Source organism: Anarrhichthys ocellatus, unplaced genomic scaffold (assembly GCF_004355925.1).
Source record: "Anarrhichthys ocellatus isolate YVR2014 unplaced genomic scaffold, GSC_Weel_1.0 scaffold25, whole genome shotgun sequence".
NCBI lineage: Eukaryota > Metazoa > Chordata > Actinopteri > Perciformes > Anarhichadidae > Anarrhichthys > Anarrhichthys ocellatus.
This window is the reverse complement of record NW_022280055.1, coordinates 1,696,618-1,716,115: the sequence shown is the minus strand read 5'-3', so window position 1 is coordinate 1,716,115 and position 19,498 is coordinate 1,696,618. Positions and strand designations below refer to the sequence as shown.

General features: G+C 40.5%; 1 protein-coding gene across 5 annotated transcripts in view; it reads left to right on the top strand.

Moving 5' to 3' along the window:
• The window catches only part of LOC116391165 (regulator of G-protein signaling 6-like), a 73,080-nt gene that overhangs the window by 2,721 nt on the left and 50,861 nt on the right, over nucleotides 1-19,498 (top strand). Inside the window, exons 1-2 of one of the 5 annotated variants that reach the window (XM_031861464.1) lie at nucleotides 1,010-1,244; nucleotides 2,346-2,671. In XM_031861464.1, the coding sequence (XP_031717324.1) occupies nucleotides 2,456-2,671 (216 nt within the window). In that variant the 5' untranslated portion in view covers nucleotides 1,010-1,244; nucleotides 2,346-2,455. Of the gene's footprint in view, nucleotides 1-1,009; nucleotides 1,245-2,342; nucleotides 2,672-19,498 lie in introns of those variants that run through there. The other 4 variants (XM_031861462.1, XM_031861463.1, XM_031861466.1 and 1 more) reach the window with 4 other exon arrangements.

The following is a 19,498-nucleotide window of genomic DNA, read 5'->3' as shown; positions in this document are numbered from 1 at the left end:
TCTCTCTCTCTCTCTCTCTCTCTCTCTCTCTCTCTCTCTCTCTCTCTATCACGGACACGGACACACACACACACACACACACACACACACAATCTGCATTCACCCGGAAACGACCAATGCTCTACTTAGAGTTCACAGCCAGCCAGCATTAAAAGTCAGTTTTGAAAACTGGAGCACATTATTTTTGCAGCCTTCAAAAAAGGTCAATACTGATTATGTCATGTGCAACTGCTGTAAACTCTAATAGTAACACAGTGTCATGTAGAATCATTTTAAAACAGTGTACGTTTTTGGAAATACGTATGAGTGTTCACTTTGTCTCTTAGAATTAGCTGGCAAACTTGTAACTTCCTCTAAAGTCATACGTGCATTGTTGTCATTTCATTACTGTTTGTTTTCAGATTAAATGAACAACGTGTTAATTTGTGAGCTTCAGACAGTCTGATGATCTTTGCACTGAGCCAGGCTAGCTGTTTGCTTTCTTTCCAAGAGTTACATAAGAGGATTATTACCACGCTCATGTCTGTAAAGTAGGTGTAGCATAAAGACGGGAAACAAGGACAAACAGCTAGCTTAGCTCTGTCCAAATGTAATTTGCCGCCAGCACCTCTAATGCTCACTAATTAACAGCAAAAAAAGAAAAACAAGTTCTGCTTTTACCGGACTAATTCTAGGCCAGGTGCTGCTGTACTGTTCCCCCCTGTCGCTAGTCTTTGTGCTAAGCTAACTGACTGCTGCCGGTGGCTTTATATTTTTTTCTACTGCGGTTCCCCACCGGGTTAATTGCCGAAAAAATACTTTGTCAAAGATTTTGTAAGGAATACAGTATACACAGAATTGACTGTTGTATTTGAGGGATATACTTCACTTTCCAGATTGTTTGTGCTGTATTTTATCTCTTTATTATTCGGTGTCCTTCTTAGTTTTTGTGACATGTTATATTTCTGGAATTTCCAGCGTATTTGGACTTGAGAACTACAGCCGTGAACTGCATTTCCCATGAGCACCTGCACGGCAATGCGCAGGTGTGGTCTAGTTGATGTCATTAAATGCTCTGGGATTCCTTTTGTCAAACTTTTGCAGATGAAGGTCCAGAGAAGCCTGCAGAGCTTTGTCTCCTCTACATTTGACGGTTTTGACCTTCCTGCACTGCTGCTGTTCATTGGGAGTGTGTTGATCTTTTTAAAAGTGTTTTACTTCAACCTGCCTGGAAACAAGAGAGCAGGCTGTGTACCACCCAGAGGGTAGGGAGGAAGGTTTTACAACTAATTTAATCATAAACATCTGATTATAAATGTATCCAACTTCTTCAAATACTGTTTCCTGAGATACAGCAGATTGACAGAAAATCTGAATCCTTGTTTCGTTACTCATTTGTTTGCACAAAGGAAGTTTCCGGCATTAAACTAAGACTTGTTTTTTCTTGTGTGGTTTGCAATCAACCAAACGGTTTGGATTGGCATCTTTTCAGTGCCAAACCTGATATATTTCTCTCACCAACTCCTGTGTTCTCTATTCTACTCTCCTCTCTTCTTCCTGCACACGGCCCGCATGTTTCCTGTCCTGAATTTCGTCTCCTCTCTGTGCTGCTGTTTTTCTTCTTTTTCTCACATCGTCTCAGCTCATCGATCCTCGGGTGTCAATATTTTGACAGCTTTCAGTCCGTCAGAAAAGAGGCCTGAGTTATTGGATGCCAGTTGTGTGTGTGTGTGTGTGTGTGTGTGTGTGTGTGTGTGTGTGTGTGTGTGTGTGTGTGTGCGCCCGCAGGATGGGGGTCATATGTTGGTGTACTGGTGTTTCTGTCAATGGTTATTCTGTAATGTTATAATGAAGTGAGATAGACATTTTTGTGCTTCCTTAATCAGAAATGTATATCTACAGTTTTGTTTCTGGACTTCGTGAGCAACTCAACAAGCTATGATCCATGTATCTGAGATTTCCTTTTTTTCCAACTCCCATCATGTATTGAATTATTTATCATTTAAGTATAAGTTTAGAAAACTTGCAAAAGTTGAGTTGAAATGTACAGTTATTCATGAGTCACTATCTATAATGGCAAATAAGCTTGAAATGTTCCTCTTACGTATTAGGATAAAGAAAGAAGCCGCAGGGACAAAACGGTGCAAAAGTTCAACATGTCTTCTATTCTCCTGTAACTTCAATCTCATGTGACAGCGAAGCGGGAGGAGTATCAGGCTACAGATAACACAGAAAACTAGGACAATATATGATGCCCTCATATTATCCATCCTGTGCCTGCTGACAGGAGATGAGAAAAAAAAGACGAGAGGGATGGCAGACCAGCATTGAGTTGTAATTCATCTCTCTCTCTCACCATACAGCAGCTTCGAGACACTGAGAGAGCATCAAAGACATAAAGGAGGAAGAGAAAGACTGACGCTGATAAAGAAGAGAGGATAACTCGACGCAGAAGACTGAAAGGGAGACTTTAGTGATGGCTGAGGCACAGCAGCAGCAGCAGCCGGAGGAGGAAGAGGAGGAGGAGGAGGAGCAACAACAGAGCCCTGTGGAGGCGACCGAGACTGATGAAGGGTCTGAGGAACCGCAGAAGAGTGTCCACAAGAACCTGACCCGACCTCTACTGTCCATGAGGTCCATGAGCATTGTGGACCCGGACGACAACTCCCCCAACATGATCGTCTACAGAAAGGTAAGAGCTAAATACGAACGCTGTTTTTGTTTTAAAGTATTTTTTGTTCTTATTGATGAATCGGTATAGTTTGGGATTCCGTGGTGCTGCTAAGAGTTTGAGTCTGGAATATTTTTGGCCTCACCGACCTGTTCATAGTCACTCTCGCTTTATGTTTGAACCAAATGCTGTGAATAAAACTTTGGTAGCTATAATGATACATTTGAGTCCAAGGTTTTCCAAACTTGTTATTGTTGGTGTTACAGGCTCAAGGGAGAGACTTTGAATCCCCACGAGCTCACTCCAGTTGCAAACAGCTGTTCTGTGGAATAGTTTGTTTTCCAACATTGTTCGAACCATGGCACCCTTGCATTGGGTTGTTCTGAAATTTCATTGTGGATTTCCATAAGAATGTGTATTTAACAAAATTAAAAAACAGGAAAAATTAATACGACAATATATATGAACTAAAATCAATATTAAATGGGATAATACAAATCTATTCTCACTCTGAGTTAAGTCAGTTGTTTCATGGTGCTGCAGATAAACATAAAACTTAAACTAGAACAATGAATACAAACTGAGATTGATGATGTTTTTAAGTTCTTCAGATCAAACGTGAAATTAACTCGGAGTACATTTCACTGGCAGGTTCCTTCACAATGGCGACACTGCATTTTCCATTTGGAGCTGTCGGGTCAGATCTGCTGGATTGCCTTTAGAGCACAAAACAAGAAGCAAGTCACACTGTTGCTCCTTTTTTGTTGTTGTTCTGGAGCAAACTGAGTTGAAACTTTTAAAGGGTTTCTAGAAATAGTATGGAGTGAAAAACATATTTCAAAACAAAGCTAACATGTTCTCTTGGTCAGTAAAGGGCAACTTACTACATTTTTGGGAAAGCAGGGTTTATCCAGAGATAATGAACAATAGCAGCGGTTCACAAGACTCGACCTGAGCCGGGCTCAGGCACGCAACATTTCTGGCTTATTCCCTACCAGAAGGAAAAAAACTACAAGACACCAGCTCCTCCGCGCCAGATCTGTGGCATCTTTTCACATCGCAGTTAATTTGGCAATGATAAATTTGTGTTTAAAAATGCCACACAGAAGTATAGGACCTGGTATTCTGTCCCTGTTTTGGTAAGCATCCAGCCTGCTGAGAGGCTGTTTTGTGTCTGACCCTGACCTCTAACCTCATTGTGTAAAAGTAAGGGCTGTTACGGAGCAAAAGGAGGAGTGTACAAAGAATAAATGAGTTGAGAGCAAATGCAATAAACTCAAAGAACAAGGAAGAGAAAAAAGGGAATTGTCTAAAGAAGTGCAGGAGAGAGAAAGTAAAGAAAGATGAAAGTCTGAATGGGTAATCTACTAGTCTGACTAGTAGATTACATTTTTACCACATTACACAGGCAGATATCTCAGTGTATCTGCAAACACATGGCTGTGAAAGGCTACTTCAGAAGAATAACCGCAGCTGAGATGTGATGTAATACCACTCGCATGTTTTCCAGTACAGTCACCTCAGGAGAAAGAGGTTCTGGGGTCACGATTTACGATGTTGAAAGCATCGTATCTGTTTCGCTTCATGTCGGGTTTCAGCGTCAATAAATCGCCGTTGTTAGACTCACTGTGAAAGAGACAAAACCATCCTCCACAAAAATAAAAAGCTGTCGGCCATGTGGGGTTGTGGCTTTTTAATGTATGTGCATTACATTCACACAACTGAACAAAAGTCTGTTTTTGAAATTCAGAAAGAAAAAGAGAGATGTTCAGAAAATAAACACGTGGAACATTTTACAAGTGTCAGATGGGTTTTTACTGTAGGCAAGTTTTAAAATGTCACAGCAAAAAGTTTCATGTGACTCATCTTTGACTGGAAAAGTTAAAAATGTTGAGCACCGTTCACAGTACAATCGTTTAGCAGACGCTTTTATCTTAAGTGACTTACAATTCAGATTCTATCACATTCATACACAGTAGGTGCAGCTACGGGAGCAATTTTTGGGGTTAAGTGTCTTGCTCAAGGACACATGTTTAGTGGAGCCGGAGCCGGGGATCGAACCGATTGAAGAACGGCCCTGCTCTCCACTTAGCCACAGTCGCCCCACTTATACTTATAATAAAGCCTTTAAACACAGACCATTGTGATTCCATATTATCATTTAGTGTTACTTATTCCACAAATGCATTTCCCATGAAATAATTAAACATTCAGCCTCTCCACATAATGTAATACTCTTGGTCGTAAACCGACCTACTGATTCACAACATTTGTTATTACACGAAAGGTTGCTTTCTTATGAAATATGTATGTGCTGGACTGCATTTCCATTCGTCTTTCTGGACGAGTCCTCAATGAGCCACAAGCATGAGGGGGGGGGGGGAGGAAAAATGCAAATCGTGCCCCCGTTTTACGAACCTTTGGGACGCAAAGTATCAAGCTCAACTTTAAGCTGATGCAGGACCAGTTTTAGTGGTTGGAGGGATACATTAAGGCGGAACATGAGAGCTGATAGTCGATGCTTGAAGAGTAATTAGGATGAGAAGTGATGCCTCTGGCGATCAGACAGCCAATCGTCTGCCGGAAAGATGATGTACAACTTTACCCTTTCTTCTTCCTTCCATTTATTATTTTTAATGAATATGTCTGTCTGTTTTATCTAAGAATAACACAAAAGATAATGGGCTTCAGACTGTTTCCATTCCTCTCTGTATCATTCTATTTTTGTCTTATTCTATTATATAGTACTCTATTCTGTTTTACTACTTTTTTCATCTTATTCTGTTTCTATTCCTCTGTCTTATTCAGTTTTTTTTTTTTTTTTAAATTCTATTCTTTGTCTTATTCTATTCTGTCTAGTTCTATTCTATCTTGTTTATCTGAGATAAGGGAGAACTCGGAGTGAGTCGTACATCTACACAGCCGAGATACATACAGTACAGGTTTGTGTTTATCACACTCTCACCACCAGTTTATATTTTTAATTGTCAGCATCCAACGCGCGCCCGCGCACACACACACACACACACATACACACACACGGACACACGGAAGGTGAGGAGACTTGATGCTGTTGACAATATTGGAGGTTGTTGACTCACCTTTTCACCAGCATGTGTTCAAACCTGTCAGCCAGCATCTGCTCAGAAATTGTGTGTGTGTGTGTGTGTGTGTGTGTGTGTGTGTGTGTGTGTGTGTGTGTGTGTGTGTGTGTGTGTCTGCTGCTGCTGCTGCTGCTGCTGTTAGTGTGTTTGTACAGCCCTATTGCATATTTTTTCATTATCATCTGGTCTCACCAGTATGACAATAGTAGCTGTTGAACTGCAGGCCTGTTTACTTAGCGAGCTGTTTATTCAGATGCCTGTTCCCATATTCCTCTGAGCTGCTGGAACGTGACCGCAAAGAGAGCTCAGAGGTTGGGAAACCACGACGAGACTGTTGTTGGATGCTGCACAAACCTGAGTGCCTTAAAGAACATTCTCAGCAGAGTATTTAGCATTTTGCTAAGGAATTGGCATCAGGCTAAAATGTCCACCAATACTTAAAAGCTTCTCAAGCACATTATACCTAATGTACTCTTAAGAGGTTAACCTTTCGTTTCAATGACCCGATGGCCTTTGCTTTAGTACGACTCATATTTATGACCCCGTAATTAGTAAAACTTGAAGAGTAGCCAAATCAATGATCTATTGTTTGATCCATCCCAGACTTTTATTTAGTAGGTGCATTGAACAGCCTCAAAGGCTTCAGGAGAGCGTAGTTTTTCTGAACAATTTGCAGGTTGATTAGAATAATTGCACTCTGTTTGATACATAATATTGTAGAAAATATAGGGATTTATATTTATCTGTCAATACAATTAAATAAATTGTAATTGTAAGTGGTCACCTTCAATATAAGACAAATGTGATTATTAAGTAACTTATTATTTCAGTCTCAAACCTGATGCTGCGAACCCTCATGAATGAGTTAATGTCGTGCTTTCGCTCCACATTGTAGGACGCATCACATCTCTAAATGGAGAAAATATTGATCACAATCATTTATCCAACTAATGGCTTACATTTACTCTGTTTATGACGAGTATCCATAAAAAAATCCACCAAGTTCTCCATTTTATTCTTAAAACATTATTTCCTCTTGCAGCAGGGACAAATCTTTCAAAATGTAATCTAAACAAACCAGAGACTTTAGGACTAAAAAGAAAGATTTATTTTACAGATGAGATTTCTTGTCTCTTGCAGAGTTTGAGTTGTGAGTTTCTGTCTATAAACCAACTTCAATTCTTCAACAGGCCTCAAGCTTTTAGCAAACTAACGTCTGTGAAAAATACTCTTTTCTCACCGATCTTTGAAGAGAAACGGAGCATAAGTACTATTTTTCTTGTTGTTGGATACTCAATTCCCACCGGCTGTGCAGTGTGTGTGCGCTCATTTGTTTTTGTCATGTTGCAAAATGCCCGGACAAATGTCAAGAAACCTTCTAAGGAACAAAAGGGAAGCTATCAATGCACATTTTCAGGTACATATTGTTTTTCATGTCCGCTGCCCGTCCTTTGAAATCTACAGGGTGACTTTGAAGGGATCCCTTTCAGAGCAAAAGTAACTTCTGATGTGTTTTAAAAAAAAAAAAAAACATACCTGCAAATAAGAATCCCAATTTAAAGGACTAACTACATGAGAAAACATAAATTGTATTAAGGATATTTCTTAAGTGCTCTGTGCAGCATTAGAAACAATTCAGTGTGATTTAATGTTACAATTTAGACTTTATTTAATACTTGTATTGTTTAGTGTTAACATGAAACGCAGGCTGCACAAGGTGATGACTTATTTTATGCCTTTGAGCTTCTCATCCCCTTTACGAACCATAAAATCCCAGTCATGTGTAGTCACTGCGATCCGGCGCATATTTATTAGGCAATTTCACGTGGCAAAGATATTCATTGGCAAGCGAGAACATGAATCATAGCTCGCTGAACTCCCTACACAGCTTTCTGCTGAACTCTGATGGCATCAGTATCCAAGCAGATACTGCGGTTCAAGATTGGTAATTTGATCACGTAGGAATATCTTTAATTTTAGCAGGAAATGGATGAATAGATTTTCATTCTTGGAGCTTGCTGGAGATTTTTCTTTCTAAAAAAAATGTCTGGTGTACAGTTGATTTTTAGTAAAAATGATGTGGAGCTGCATTAAAAAAAAAATACATGAATGAATTTGCAAGAGAACATTCAATGACACTTGGAAGTTAAATCTGCTAAACTCTTATAATGTTGCAACTATAAAGCACAGTGTGTGTGCATTACCTTAAGAAAAGGTGGAAATGTTCTATTATTGGTCATACAGTTGACTCCTTGTACGACTCATCTGTTGCCTGGACCCGTGTGGTGTACTTATATCTACGCTGTGATAAGAGTGTGTGGATGAAGCAGTGAGTTGTCATTTAGTGGCTGGCTGGTCAGCTACCCAGTTTGCCAATTTCACAATGCTTTCATGCTTCAGAAAATGAGTCAAACAGCGGGCTGGGTCTAAATGGTCCGTCACTCCCTGCCAGTAGGAGACTACTGAGCTGCCGATCGCTGTCCTAACTGGTCTCACAGCGGCAGTGAGTGAGGCGGAGGTACCACGAGGTGCGCTAGCTAATTGTCTCATTTGTGTTCCGATAAAAAAGTGAAGTCATCAAATTCAGCGGTAGCAAACGGGCCACAAGTTCACAAGTCACTAAAACAAAAAGCGCCCGAGGAGTAACTTGGGGTTCACTGTCTTGCTCGAGGGCACTTCGGCATGCGGACAGTAGAACGCGTGGACCAACAGTTCCCTGTTCACGCGTTCACATTCATTTTGGAGCATGAGCATCAAGATTCATTTGGAGGTTTGTTTCTAGTGACCCATCAAACATTCACTTTCTTTTTAGCCGTTTTATTTTGTCTCCACTAACTCCTGTCTGTCTCTTTAACTGATAAATGCTCCACTATGTTCACCAGATAGTCTTTGTATGTCTTAAAAAGAGATTGCTGCTCCCTGCTAGTGAACCAAAACAGACACAAAACCCAAATATACTTCCTCCTAAAATTCAACTTGAGAAAGATTGAGATACTGTAGTTGAAACATAAAGTATTCTATATGAATTATTCAATAAATCAAAGATTCTTCAACAAATGCTGTTTACATTCATTTCTGCCTGTCCTCTGGTGTATTCATATGCTGAGACTTCAACGTCTGTTATGTTGACTGTTATAAACTCAAACCTGGCAGCAGTGTGCAAGCAACATTGTGAAAACTTGGACTTAAACATGGTTGTTGTTGAGCCCATAAAAACCTTAACATTTTGTTTACAGAGAGTTTGAATCTCTCTTAACAGAGACAATTAGAATCCACCACATTTTTGTATAATTTATCCCCAGAGATTGAATTCTTGGTAGTTAATTAAAAGTAATGCATGAGTCAAGGACAGAGGGTCTGGCCAGTGTTTACTGCAGAATTTGTTGATGGCAGTGAAAAAGTCTCAGCAGTCCTTCTTTGGAGGGAGTATTCCCCGGGCCTGCAGAAATAATGACATCCTGAGTCCCCACTGAGTTCCTGTATCACTCGGTTCTAATCCAAACTAATCCTCCTCAGTGTACCCTTACAGCTGCACTCATTCAATGTGGTAATTCTGATTCTGAATGAGTAACTGGCACAATGGAAGAATCTTTGATGTTTTAACAAATCCAAGACACAGAATGTTGTGTTTAATCCTCGGTAAAGTCAGACCTAACCCGATGGGACTTGGTCCTTCGTTGCTTGCCAGTGATTTAAAGAAATGGATTAGAGAATAAGACGGAGGCTAAACATTAGAATACCAGTGGTTTTAGTGATAATTGCAAGCTGCTGAGAGCTGCTGTGTGTCAGTTTATGTCCAAATATCAAAAGCAAATATCAAAGCACCAGAGCCCAAAAGGGAACATGAGCAACTTTACAACCAGATGCACTTGAATGAGTCTGATCTGAAGCGGTTTCAGAGTTCCTTGTAAGCTCTTTCACTTGTTTACCCCTATCTGACAGCAAAGAGCCACTTGGTCTCTTGAGGTCTATTGAGGCATCAATGTATGTGTCATGCTCTGGTTGTGTCAGACAGCAGGTGTCAGAGGAACCCACCTGGCCATGCTTCTCTGTCAACACTTCAGATTTTCACCTGTTCATATGAATCTAAAGTGACTGCAACCAATCTGCATTTTGGGAATTTGCAAGCGCGTAACACACACACACACACACAACACACACTGTAGCGTGTGTGTAGTGTGTTTGGCAGCAGACTGGTAAATTCTATTGGCTGTTTGAAACTGATAATATACACTACAAGTTGAGAAATATTTCTGGGATGGATGAAGGTGGACAGTACCCGAGTACATTAACTTAAAGGGCCAGTGTGTAGGATTTAGGGGGATCTATGAGCAGAAATGGAAGATATTATTTTCATTAATCCTTAAACTAAGAATCATGTTTCTGTGAGCTCAGAATGAGCTCTTGGTCCTCTTAACGGAATCCGCCATGTTGCATCGGCAGTTTTCTACAGTAGCCCAGAAAGGACAAACCAAACACTGGCTCTAGAGGTTTTTTTTATGTTAAGGTCAACTAGTTTCAAGTCTTCCTCAACACAGCATGATGTTAATTTAAGTAAATTATGGTCCTATTTAGAGTGATATAACCGATAAAGCAGGGGTGTGCTTTAGGACCTGGTTACATTTTGATTGACAGGTCGATACCACAGCGCTGTCCGTTCAAGGAGTTGTCCGTGTTTTCGTCTGACAACTTTTTAACCCTTTCACAGTGTGTTTTCTGTTTGTGAACGTTAGTTGTAACCCTTTTGCTCGCCTAAAAATATCTTGTCCAGAGCCAAGATGGATGGCAACGACCTTAATGCTGAGCTAATCAAATTACTGAGTATCATCTAATATTGAATATTTCATCAGAAAAACTAGTATTGGAGAAATGTCCAAAATACCTTTTTTTTAAGTTCATCAAACTACATCAATAAGCAACTAAACATTGTTGCATTAGTATAAGCAATCTGCATAGGGAGTACTTTTGATTACAATACATTACATATATTTTGTTAATAATACTTCTACAATTTAGCTTGAACAGGATGTTGAATGCAGGACTTTTAATGGAGTATTTTTTTCACCAGTGGGTACTGCGTAGGAAAGATCTCGGTACTTCTTCAACTGCTCCCGAAAATACTAGTATGTCATACACCTTTGGCCCAATGTTTTCACTATGCGACAGTAGCATTTTGCATAATATGATATGACAGATATTTTAACTCTAACCCTTTTTACTATTTCACAGAAAAATGTCATGTTAAGTTTTATATTGGTGCTATATTTACAGTTTGCAGTAATTAAGAGGGGGAGTGCATTTGTTTGTGTGTGATTGTGTTTTCTTGTATGTGAGATATATTCATGATGCAGATGGTGACTCTCAGCAAATAATGAGCATGTGCAAAAAAACTGAATAAGCGAGCAGTTTCGTTGTTTATCCGGGTTTTGTAGCACCATGTTTTTTGTTTTGCTTTTTACACAGTGGTCTTGTCCCGAGAGCAAATTGATTATCCCTAATTAATCTCACAGATATTCATGGTGTAATAGGGATTAACATTTGTTTTGTTAGGGAAACAATCACGCTGGCGTTTCCTGGGTTGTAATCAGACGTAGTGCAACCTCCTCCTGCTTGTCAAATTGTGGCAGAAATTACAAAAGGACTGCACATCAAAGGACTACAACCACACAAAGAGCATTTCAGCTTGAACACACATTCACACACAACGCACACATCCTCCCCACATTCAGACACGATTACGAAACGGGGAGCGTGAGAAAGAGAAGCAGCAGAATTCTACAAAGTGGAGGTGAATATATTCAGAGAGGTGTTAATATTTTGATGGTAGTTCGAGCTCAGCAGTAAATAAATACACCTGCAGCCATTATTGTGCTAATGCACTGTAGAGCTGCTTCAGCCCAATGCGGTGACACCTGCTCTGTTCATTCGAAGCAGCCCACCAAGCAGACAGCGCCAAAATAATGAGGCAGCACAAAGCTATTCTCTCTTATCGTCCTCCAGCTGGGACAGGATGGTCCTGACTACAGAGGCGCCGAAATATTAAATATGTTTCAAATAAATTATGAAGGCTTTACATCAAACATCAATTGATCATCCCCACATTCATTCTGAGGCATTGTTAGAAATATTCTAAACAAATAGTGATAAAAACCTCTTCCTGCCTTTTTCTGCTTCAACTTTTTATTTAGAGGGAAATCTGCTTGATTTCTCTGCAACATAAAGTTTGTGTTGAGTAGTGTATAGTGCCCGTTGGGCCAGTTGTGTCGGCAGATTGCTTGGCCTCCAGTATTTGTACTGTATGCAAAACCCCCAGAACAGAGTCATAGAATCTTAAATATGCCCCCTGTTTTTTTTACAAACAAGTTAACTTAATGCTAATGCAGAATACTCGCAAGTCAGTGGCCCATGGTTAGTAGGCTACATTGGCAGCCGCACAAGTTACCAGAATGCTACTTACAGCACGAGGCTGTGTGCTGCTGCAGACGGACCCAACGTGAAGCTAACGCTGTATGGATCCAGGCCAGTGTTTTGTGTTGGGTGAAGTGGGTGAGATATATTGGGGCTTCACTCAAGTGTCTGAGGGAGCTCGGGGAACAGCAGGAGCTGAGGTATAGCAGAGGTTGCGGCGCCAAGAAGCAGGTTATGACTAATGAATGTGAACTTTTGTTCGGCACGCTCCCCACGTAGCCCAGGTCCATTAGAGACCTTGGAGGGACGCACAGAAAAGAAACACACACTTAACTGATGGATGATACGGAATATGTTGACATTGAGCATTTTTACAGATACCTTATATATTTTCCGATGGCAGTGAACAGTTTGTGTAGGAAACATTATATCGTCCTGCTTCGAAGTATTATTTGTATATGAAGAACATTGTTCAACCCCCCCCTCTCTCTACTGCATTTGTCTCTTATTGTACAATTGTGTCTCGGTGTTGGCAGAGAATAATACCTCAGTAAAGTGAGAAGTAGGCCAGACTTTGCCTCAGCTCCACTGGGAACAGAGCCAAGAGAATCTCAGCAGCTCGGTGCATGTGGAGTTATTGGGGTTAAAACAGCTCTCTAGCCTCATCTCAAATGTGACCGCGCTAGATAAAGACGTCTGATACATGGGTGCAAGGACAATCTGTGAATTGGCTCTTGCCTGATTAGGTTGGTATTAGTGAATGAAGGGGTTAAAGGGGATATACTGTATGTGTGAATGAACTTGTCACATCAAATGGTAATGGCATTATTCTGTTCTTACTGGTGCTCCCTGCTGAGGAAAAACAGAATATCCACTTAAATAGCAACAAGCATGGCAAATAATCCCTCCAATGGGAATCGGTTTAGAAATACAGAAACCCACCCCAGGGTGCATAAAAAGAGAGCGGAATCAAAGCAGCTGGAGGCTAAAGCTGAGGAGGCTTTAGCAGCAGAAGCAGCAAAATACTTGTTTGTATGCATGTGAGTGGGAAGGCCTACAAAGTGGCCAAAACACTGCAAAGTGGTGTGATTTGTGACTGGAGGTGCAGCCCATAGATAGTACATAAGAAATGTACATAGTCAATGTGACTGCTCCTATTGATATGTTGACTACAGTTTTGAAACCTCGAGTTCGGCTCTTTGGCCGTCGCCATCTTGTTTTTGGAACCAAAAGTGACACGAGTGGGTGGAGCTAAATAAAACTGAACGTGGGATAAAACTTTTTTTTTTTTAACAAATGCGACCAAAACGTTTCAATTAACTTTTCAGATCAGGAGGTTGCCGCCTGCTGCAGTCACATTACAATGCGATATTCCTTTCGTGGCAGTTCAAGTGCATGTAGAGGAGGTGGCATCGGGTTGTGAAGTTTGACTGGCCTAACCTGACCTGACGCAATCAAGCAGCCGAGGTCCCTGCGACCTCTCGGATGAAAATTAATTATGAAGGAGGTTTATAAGAGAAGCTGCATGGTTTGTGGTGAACCAGTCATAAAGTATTTAGAGTGTCTTAATGTTGGGAGCCCTCACTTCCGTAGCAGAGCATCAACGCCTAATACTCCAGTGTCATTGTATGTAACAAAGTATGTTTGTACAAGCAAGTACTGCAACTTGTGAGTGACATCGCCTCTTTACTTCTTTTCTGATCACCTTTGTCCATCACACAAGTTGCGAGTCTGCTTTGCAAAAAGTCCACCATCTTTGAAAAGAGTTTTCTGTTGGCCTGTATGAGATATTTAAATAAATGATGTGTATGATTAAACATAGAAGAGAAGAATATGAATGATGCCTAAATTGGAAAACCAGAACTGGCTGTCAATGAAGTTGAAAATGAAGGCCAACATTAGCCTGAAGAGGCATGTTAGTTATTCTCTCTAAGCTCCTGTGTATTTGAGTTCATGTGAAACAGTGCAGGTTAAGTTTTTATACATGCTGTGCTATTTGTTTTACTTCCTCTCACACACACACACACACACACACACACACACAAGCTGCCACAATCCTCTCTCCACAAGCTCTGTTTGTTGATAAACACATTGGCAGAGACTGACGCCAACCCTCTCTCACTCAGCGACGGAAGGTTATAGTATGTTTGATGGCTTTCATTTTACTTTGTTCCACTCGGTTGAATTGTGATGCTGACCTTCTAGCAGGAGCTCAAGTTGTGGTGAGATTGCTTGCGTTACCTGAGGTTTTATGAGTGACACAGAGGGAACAGCAGCTTTTATGCGTGCGTATAAAAGAGAAGGGGATGCAAAGGAAGATGTGGGGGGGGGGGGGGGGGGGGGGATCCCTCTCTGTATGGCAGGCTTAATTTTAAAACTATTTTTTTCAATCCTTGTCCTCCAGTCTACATTCAATTTCCCTGGATTCACACCTGACAATGTTCACATTAAAAAACGCATTAAAATCAAATTAATTTTCTCGTTATTTATTTTTTCGACACTTTATTAGATAATCGCACACGATAACAGTGTGTTATCTTAACGGTCCATTTGTGATAACAATGTTCCAATCTGAGCTGTCGCACGCCTGCTTCCGTGGTTAAGAGTAATTCTATTATCCTCTCGGTTCAGTGATGCGACAGTGCGGAAAATTGATTCTTCATACATTATTTAGAAAAATCCATTATACAAGTAAAGCAACAACTTCCTAGAATTGAATGCAACAATTTATGTACAAAATATTATTCACACTTCACACTATATTATGCAGATTATCTCACACAAGTAACACATTTACTCATGTGCCTTCAAACTAGTTGAATGCAGGTTCTTTGATGTCTAATATGCAAAGACATCAAACTTATTGGGAACAAAAACCTACACAACCTACACCTAAACTAACTTGTGAAAGAAATGGGGATTTATGCTAAACTCAAATGAGCAATGAAATGAAAACATGCAACATTTGTTTGTGGCGCAAAATCATATTTTGAGGCTTGTCAAAGGTTACTTCGGAGCAGCTCACAGCAAAGTTTGTAGTGATTAATGCCATTAATTTATCCAAACTGGCCCAACTCTTTTCTAACAAAACTGAATTTCAATGTAGCCTCAAACGGAACTGGCTCTGCAGAAAAACACAGAAAAAAGATTGGTCCTTTGACAGTTTTCCAAATTTACTCAAGCGAATAAAAAAAAAAAAAAAAAAAGTCTAGGCTCATAAAGAGTGAGAGTAAGAACCTCCAAAATCCTCATGTACACACTATAAACTGTCTGAATAAGAACTCCGTGCAGAGAAAGCTTTACACAGTTGATTATCTTTGTCATAATACTGTCAGTCAACATTTTAATGTACTTATTTGGAAGTGAGATTATTTTAACGGTCATGCAAACAGAGCTCTCCTCCTCTCCTCGTCTTTATCTCCTCCTGTCGTTGCACCAGTATCTCTTCAAGCCTCCACACATCAGCTTAGTGCTTCAGGCTGCGTCGTGCCCACCGCAGTGAGTCAGCAGAGCAGGGACACAGTGGGGTTATACAGCAAGGGTGGATCTAATTTATTCATCTTATTTCGGAGGATGTCCTCACAATGACTTTGCAGCTTTTTAAGCCCCATTTCAGTAAGAGATGAAACCGGTCGATGATTTTAGACAAAATATTTGGCTTCGGGGATATTGTTCAATAAATGTGGGGGAAAAAAACAGACATAGTTCTGTAATGGCTTGCACTGGGTCTTAAATTGATAAGTCGAATTGCAGTGTGTTTGGTGATGGGAGTCAGATGTTGCAATCAGCTGTTTGGGCTATAAGGTGGGTTCAATACCGCATCCCCACAAGCCACGTTTTTAATCTTCTCCATCTTGTTTTGTTTTTTTTCATTTTAATAAGTTGGTCGCCCCAGATTCCTCCCCCCCCAATAGTCTGGAATCAAATTATTAAACAGCATGCGTTGTTTGTTTTCAAATGCGTATGATGCTACGAGGATGTACCCCGCTGAATCTTGTAACTGCTGCAATGTGACAACTTGTTTGTCAGTGAGCTCATTTCCATTCAGTTTGATTTGCATTTTTAATTTGCAAATGAAAAGAAATACAAACAAAAAACAAACGAGATGTATTGGCTGAGATGGAAAAGTTGGAGTATAAATAAAATAAAATGCAACAGACTTAATCATACAGACTGATCATAATCATAGATCTTTTTCCCAAAGCCAGAGGAAACTTCTTCGACGGGCCTCTCATTTTCCAGGGCTGTCCCCTTTTATTAAGCATTCATTAATCTTTAAAAATGGGAAATAATGTATATATCGTCGATTTACATTTAATTTCATATCTTTTTTATGCTATTTGTAAGTTAGCTAATAATTATAGAGTATTACAGCTTAAATATAGGCTACTTTGGTGCAAAATATGTTTTGATTATGCCTTTTGCAACATTGTAAATCACATCTTGACAGCAGCACAATGTCACATCTTGTCAGCGAAATAATGAGTATAAAAGCAGCATTGTTAAGTAATGTACACTGTTTTAGTCATAGGTGTAACACTGACGACACAACCAACTGTTTGAAGTGCTGCTGTTGGTTGAAAGTTGCATTTGAACTATACTTTGTTCAGGCTGTCTGAATCCAGTCCAAACCTTCGTGCCATAACAGATCACTAGGTTTACAGAGAAGACGAGACACTCTACAAAATATGGTTGGAAACCATCTGGATAGCTCTCCGTGCTTGCAATAATTAAATAGAAGATATCACGGATGACAGAGAACCGAGAGAGGCGGGGTGCAACTTGACAGAAAAACAATAAGATCAATACACATAATATAGCTCACCCACCTGCGGATGGGGAGGTTGCTGCAGCAACCTCAGCACCCCTCCTTCCTGTGACATTTCTCATATAGAATCTCCTCAGGACCAGCTGTGCCTTTATATACACGACGCATCAATCAACTGTGGTCAGTGAAAACTTTCCTCAATTACTTTTCACTCATTGCATAGGATGCAGCAACTGTTATCAGCGTAATTGTTATCTCTCTATTGTACTTGATTATTTATTTTGGGGAGTTGAAGGGTGCGTGATGGGGGGGCCGGTGTGGAGCGATGAGGAGAGTGTCATGTTCCTCAACTCAATACATGAAATATTTATATAATACATTGTTTTCCACTGTTTGAGGTTTGACTGGAGCTCTTTTGTCATTTTGTTGTGCCGTCTTTTTCTGCTATGGGTTCATTAATTAGCATTTTCTTTTTTCCAATTGTCTGGAAATTCAGTCAAAATGCGTGCTACAGTTGTTTGGGAACACAATGTAATGATTAGAATGGAGGACAAGAGAAAGAGAAGGGTGGGACAAAAGAAATTGATGGAAATGAATGAAATGAGAAGAGGAAAGTGTGAACCTATTTGTCACAGTCGGCTGAATGGCAATCACAAAGAAGCTGTGGTATCAGCAACGCCATGGTGCCAGAATAACAGAAGTGACGAGGGAGCGTTTGGAGAAAAGCTCAGCGGCAACTGAGTCGGATGATGAATCAAAAGACCGGGATCCAGATAAATCTGTCAGGATAAGTAGACAACAGCTATTTTCCCCACATGGCATTCCCGTTAATGCCAAAAAAGAGAAGATGAAGGAGGTGTTTACACAATCCAGATGAGTATAGATTTTATAGATCCCTGCTTCTTTGCCTCCTCTATCAATAGAGCCCATTAAGACGAAGACAGCAAGCCATCCATCAAAGAGGTTTCCTGCTCTATCAGACCATTGGGCTGATCTATTATGACGTGACGCTTGTTCAGTTATATGAACCCAGTCTCTCTTTATGTATCTCTCTCTCTCGCTCTCTCTCTCCATTTTAATTATTTTTCTCTTTACAGATCCATCCCTCTCTCTTTTTTCCCTTACAAATCATATACACACACAGATGACAGAAACAATTTCCTTAATTCACCTATTGTGTAATCTTTTGTTCTTTATCTTCTTTCCCTCGAAGCCTTCAGGCAAACTGCTGTTGCTTTGTAGTGAATCTGCAAAGTTGCTGCTTCAGTCAAAAAACATCCTCCTAATTTTTGCATTGTTTCCATCGCTGGAGACATATTGCTGTATTCATCCTTTGAGGAAGTTCCTGCTTAAAGGCAAAATTTTGTAAAACAATCACAAGAAGCCTTTGTGAATGTGAGTACCTGCTCTTTCTCCCGAAACCGAAACATTTCAGTGTTGTTTTTTCCACATGCTGAGCCTTTCTTCCTCCTGCCCTTCAGTGGCTAGGTTGATTAAACATTTCACTTTTTATTATTCTCCTTGAAAACCCACAATCATGCCCATGAAGGGATAATTCTCGCTGCAGCTGGGTAGAAATGACTGAATGAGGATTTATTTGCAAAGAAATAACACAGAGGCTTACTTGGGTTTGAAGGATGCTAAAAAGCCTGATCTTCTCTCTCCAAAGTTTTGAGCACCTCACTGTCTGAGATGCATTGATCTGGGAGATTGGCCTGTGCCAGTAGGTGTTAATATTTCATAAGGTTGAGGTGGTGCAGGGCTTTAGATGGTTAGACTGACAGATGGAGTGATCAATATCCATCAAGGATGAGCTGTAATCAAGAGTGTTTGGTGGAGAGAGCTGACGGATGCAATCAGTGGGACGTGATTAGTGGAGACACTTCAATATCTTTGGCTCTCTCGAGGCTGGGAGCAGAGAACAGTGCAGAAGAAAAGTGTGGCATATAGGTATACATCACCAAAGCATTCCAGGTATAGCAGGAAAGCACAAGGACACTTTTTTGTTCCCTCTTTATTTATAAACCTGGAAGCTTTATCTCTCTGCAGATATTCCACCCTGCAATTGACCAACACTAAGTCCCGCCCACGCGGAAACGTCCAGTTCTGAAAAGTGAAGCCAATGCGGAAGTGTCTTAAACTTGCATTCTTTCAAATGGCCAGCAGGAGGCAGCGACTTCGGTAGCAAAAAGAAGTCTGATTGTATGGAGGTCTATGAGAAAAGTATGCTTTAGGTTTGCTAGCGCTACCAGAGTCGTATACAACTTCTCTACGTCACTTGCCACTTGGTCCTAATATGGTAACTTCCGTTCACTGGTAGCAAAAAGCCAACATGGCGACGCCCCTAATTCAAGATGGCGACGGCAAAAATGCAGAATTGGAGGCTTCAAAGTGGCAGTCCACAAACCCATGACGAATACTACGTCCACTTCTTACATAGGGTCAGGTTCTTTAAATTTTTACAAAACTTTAAGTTTCAGGTTTGCTATTAGAGGCGTTTGAGACACCTCAGTGGACCCTAGTGTGTGTGTGTGTGTGTGTGTGTGTGTGTGTGTGTGTGTGTGTGTG